The sequence below is a fragment of the Mandrillus leucophaeus genome, unplaced genomic scaffold, assembly GCF_000951045.1.
Source record: "Mandrillus leucophaeus isolate KB7577 unplaced genomic scaffold, Mleu.le_1.0 Scaffold139, whole genome shotgun sequence".
NCBI classification, from domain to species: Eukaryota; Metazoa; Chordata; class Mammalia; order Primates; family Cercopithecidae; genus Mandrillus; species Mandrillus leucophaeus.
Genome location: NW_012101354.1, coordinates 1,171,861 through 1,175,671, shown reverse-complemented (window position 1 = coordinate 1,175,671; position 3,811 = coordinate 1,171,861). Strand labels below are relative to the sequence as shown.

Sequence of the window (3,811 nt, the reverse complement as noted above, 5' to 3'; positions counted from 1 at the left end):
TAACTACTCCCAAACAGGCCTAGAATTAGAAACTGAATGGAATCTTATGTGCCCTTTCACTATCACAGGCTGAGAGAGACATGGCAGCAACTAGTTGCCTAAGTCTCAGTTCACTCCAAGTTCTCTTTTCCAGCCAGTTTCCTTGAAGTGCTTTCCCACAAACATACTTTCCACCTATAGAATCTGGAGTTATGGATCAAGTACATGAGGAACAGCACAGAAAATCAGCCACTTAATGCACTGGGTGAAAAAGCAAAGCAGATGAAAGAAGCAGGCCTGGAGCTTGTCTTTCAAAATGACTTACACCCCTGGTTGTGGACTAGAAACATCCGACAGAAAGATCAAGGTGAAGGAAAATTCTCTGGATGACTAAACCATCACTAATAAATACCTTTTGCCTGGGGAACCCAAAATGTTTTGTAAACAAAGAAACCAAATCTGATTTTTTTCCCCCAACCCACGTCCTGCTACCAACTTATTACTGCACTGATGCCTATAGAGAGTGGGCCATTTTCCAAAAGGATTGCTTTAGAGGTCAAGTGAGGAAGTCACATGCTGAACCCAGGAGTCCTGATTGTGAATGTATAAGCTCTTTCCATTGTCTCATGTTCCTTTTTCCAGTTACACCCTTACCCCACTCCAGGCCTGAGTTCTTATGGAACCCCAACCAAAACTATTCTAGTAAACCACAAGAGTAAACTGATTCCTCATGGATCTGGACAGGGGTGGGAAGGCACTCTATTCTGTGATTCCTTTAACAAAAGCCTAAAATTAAATAATCTGAAACAAGATTTCTCACAATCTCATTCAATTTCCACGCAGGCCTGTTCATCCCTCCTAGTGGCTGCTCCGGAGTAGTCAACCAAGTGTAATCTGATAGGGACTTCTTCAAAACTTGCTCCGGCCTTCAGAAACACCCTTCTGTCCTGAACAGCCTGAGGCAGCTGAGGCTCCCCCTGTTCACAACACATTTTTCTTCTTAGTTCAAGGTTTAGTTGATCCTGAAATAAGTGGTATGTGGAGATAAAGAGTGTGACAGAGAACGCAAGAAGACCACGGGAAAAACAGAACCAAATGTCACAAGGATCAGCAAAATCCTTGAAACTCGAGGGAGGTGTCAAAGGTGGAAATCCTGAATGGGAAGGGCACTGTCAAACCTCTCCCCTACAGACAGAAACCTCTAGAAGGTTGGGTGATTGAGGAGGCAGAAAGAGAAGCTACAGAAAGTTAAGGGTAGGGATCATAATGCATCCAGAGAAGGGTGAGGACTAGGTTCAAAGTAAGAATGTAAATGGCACTTTGGGATTGATGACAAGGGCCCGAGATCCCTTGAGGAGAAGGGAACAGGCAATTCTTGGAAGCCAGGAGCTGGCTGGGTGGGTGGGTGACGGTGAGGTAATGGAATCAGAAGCAGCACAGGAAGACAGGGATACAATCCCTGTCTCAGGGAAATGGGAACCCAGTGCTGGAGTTGCACAGGGACATCGGAAGAAAAGGGCAAACCAGGAAAAGAGATAAAGGTGGAGTCCATGGAATAGGTTTGGGGCACGGGCAGAGACGACGAGGAAGGACAAGGATGGGCCTATGGGAGTCGTCTGATGTGGAAAGGGTTCATGACTTAAAAAAAGAATAATTCGAGATGTAGGCAACAGGGATAAGAGTAAGGGAGGGGGGAATCCCCGAGGCAGAGGGAGGAGCTAATAGAAGAGGAAGCCAAAAAGCGGAGGAGGACCCCAGGCCTGAGAGGAAAGGGTGGAGAAGGAACCCGGGGTGCAGTTGACACCAGGAGGGCAGTTTCGTAGTCGAACTCAGGTGGAGAAGACTGTGCGGGACAGGGTGGGAGAGCGACCACCCCCCCAACAGGGCAAAGGTGACTCATGGAGAAGGAGTAGCTTACCTCTGGGGGACCCCCGCGGAGGGGGTGCGGGCAGTCGCGGTCGGACTGCCGACACCGCCGCCTCAGCAGCAGCGACCGCTCCCGGGTTCCATTGGTCGCCTGCGCTTCCCTGACAGCGGCCGCGGCGGCTGCACCAGGCCCCGGCTGCGGGGCTGCCCGCGGCGCCGCCTGAAGGGGCCTTCAGGCTGCCACAAGTCGACCGGGCCACACAACCTCCTCTTCCTCCCTCAGTACAACCAAGACCAAAAAAAAAATAATAATAATAAAATAAAATAAAATTCCTCAGCAGGTCTCGATGTAGTATTCTTCTCCTAAATCCAAGCCAAGCCCTTCTTCCCAGGATAAGCTTTCCTGCTTCTCCAACGCTCAGGACCCTACCGATCCCATAGTAATCTAAGGAGTCGGGTGAGCTGCCCGGAACATGCCTGTTCAGAAATAGAAAAGGGGGCGGGGAAAAGATGTTTGGAAGCTCGCGAGGGAGAGAGGGCGAAGGGAGGAGCTTACGGGTGGGAGGAGGGGACAATCTTTATGAAGCGGGCCTAAGCGATAGCGTTTGCGAGGCTAAAGAAACCGAGAGAGGAGTAAAATTTGCTGCATAAGTAGGGTGAGCTGGCGGGCGTGGGTGCCCTGTTAGAGAAGTATGGACATATGCATACTTTCAGAAGTATATTAACATGCAAATTATATGTAAATGACCGTTTGAGTAACCAACCAAATTACCGTAATCAATGACTTTTCCCCATCCCCTACGCTACAAGACTCCCTTAGTAAATCAGGCCGTGGGATGGACGCTGGGTTTCAAGAAGGGCGAGCAGGAAGACGGCGGACGGGGAAGACGTTCTCCCTCACTGCCCTTTTCCTACTCATCTTTGAGGACGATGCGGAGGTTAAACCCCTTAACGTTTCGGGAATGGCGCGGTCCGACCGCGTCAGTCTTTCGCCGTTAGAGAGGCCCGACTCGAGGCCGTGGTTCTGCCTCCGAGGTCACCACCAGCCTGGGCAGCCTGTGACCTCCAGCATCCATACGCCGAGCCCTCCTGGGAGGGGCTGGACAGGGCCAGGTTGGGAGAGGTGAGTGAAATGGCAAAGGCTTGGAGGGCACAATCCCTTCCAAACAAAACGAAGCCATATTAGGCGAAACAAATAAACAAAAACACGCCATGCAAATGGGCCTCTGGTGTTGCTTTTGTGTAATTTTTGTTTGTTTGTTTTGTAAAGACAGGGTCTTGCTATGTTGCCCACGCTGGTCTCTAACTGCTAGCCTCAAGCAATCTGCCGGCCTCAGGTACCAAAGTGCTGGGATTATAGGCCTGAGTCACCTCACCCAGCCAGCTTTGTGTATTTTTCGGTTAACATTGTTGATTTAGAGCCCTCTTTGTCCTCAGAACCTCTGTCTCAACGTCTTTCCTAGGCTTTACTTAATATTCAATGCCCCTCGTTAGGGCCTTACATAATACATTGAGGCTAGTTACTTGAGCCCGGGTCTTGAATGCCATCTTCCCTGCCACTTACAAGCTGTTTGATTTGGAATAACTAATGTAACCTCTTTGAACCTCAGTTTCTATGTCTACAAAGAAGACATATGGATGAAGTAATATTAGCCCATTACAGGGTTTTGTGAGGATCAAGAGAGTACAAGTTGCTACTATAATACTTTATTATTAATTATTGGGACAATCATACAGGATAGATGATGAAAGAGTCACTACTTACAATGTTTAATTGGAAGGCAGAATAAAGTGTAATAGCTTGAAAATGCCTGTGTAAAACATGCAGAATGTACAACAGTAGAACAAATGGGGTAGCTAACCTAATTGTTGAAGGAACATAGTAGAGTTTAAGTTAATTTGGAAGGCCTATATGTGTATGGACACACACACATACACACACACACACACACAGACACATCAGTAT

General features: G+C 48.3%; 1 protein-coding gene across 1 annotated transcript in view; it reads right to left on the bottom strand.

The window, feature by feature from the left end:
* PI4KB (phosphatidylinositol 4-kinase, catalytic, beta) overlaps window positions 1–2,340 on the bottom strand; it is a 49,323-nt gene extending 46,983 nt beyond the window's left edge. Inside the window, exons 1-2 of the mRNA XM_011973657.1 lie at window positions 1,898–2,340; window positions 800–1,001 (exon numbers count right to left, since the gene is read on the bottom strand). Coding sequence (XP_011829047.1) covers window positions 800–807 — 8 coding nt within the window. The 5' untranslated portion in view covers window positions 808–1,001; window positions 1,898–2,340. The remainder of the gene's footprint in view (window positions 1–799; window positions 1,002–1,897) is intronic.
* Window positions 2,341–3,811: the final 1,471 nt, after the last annotated feature.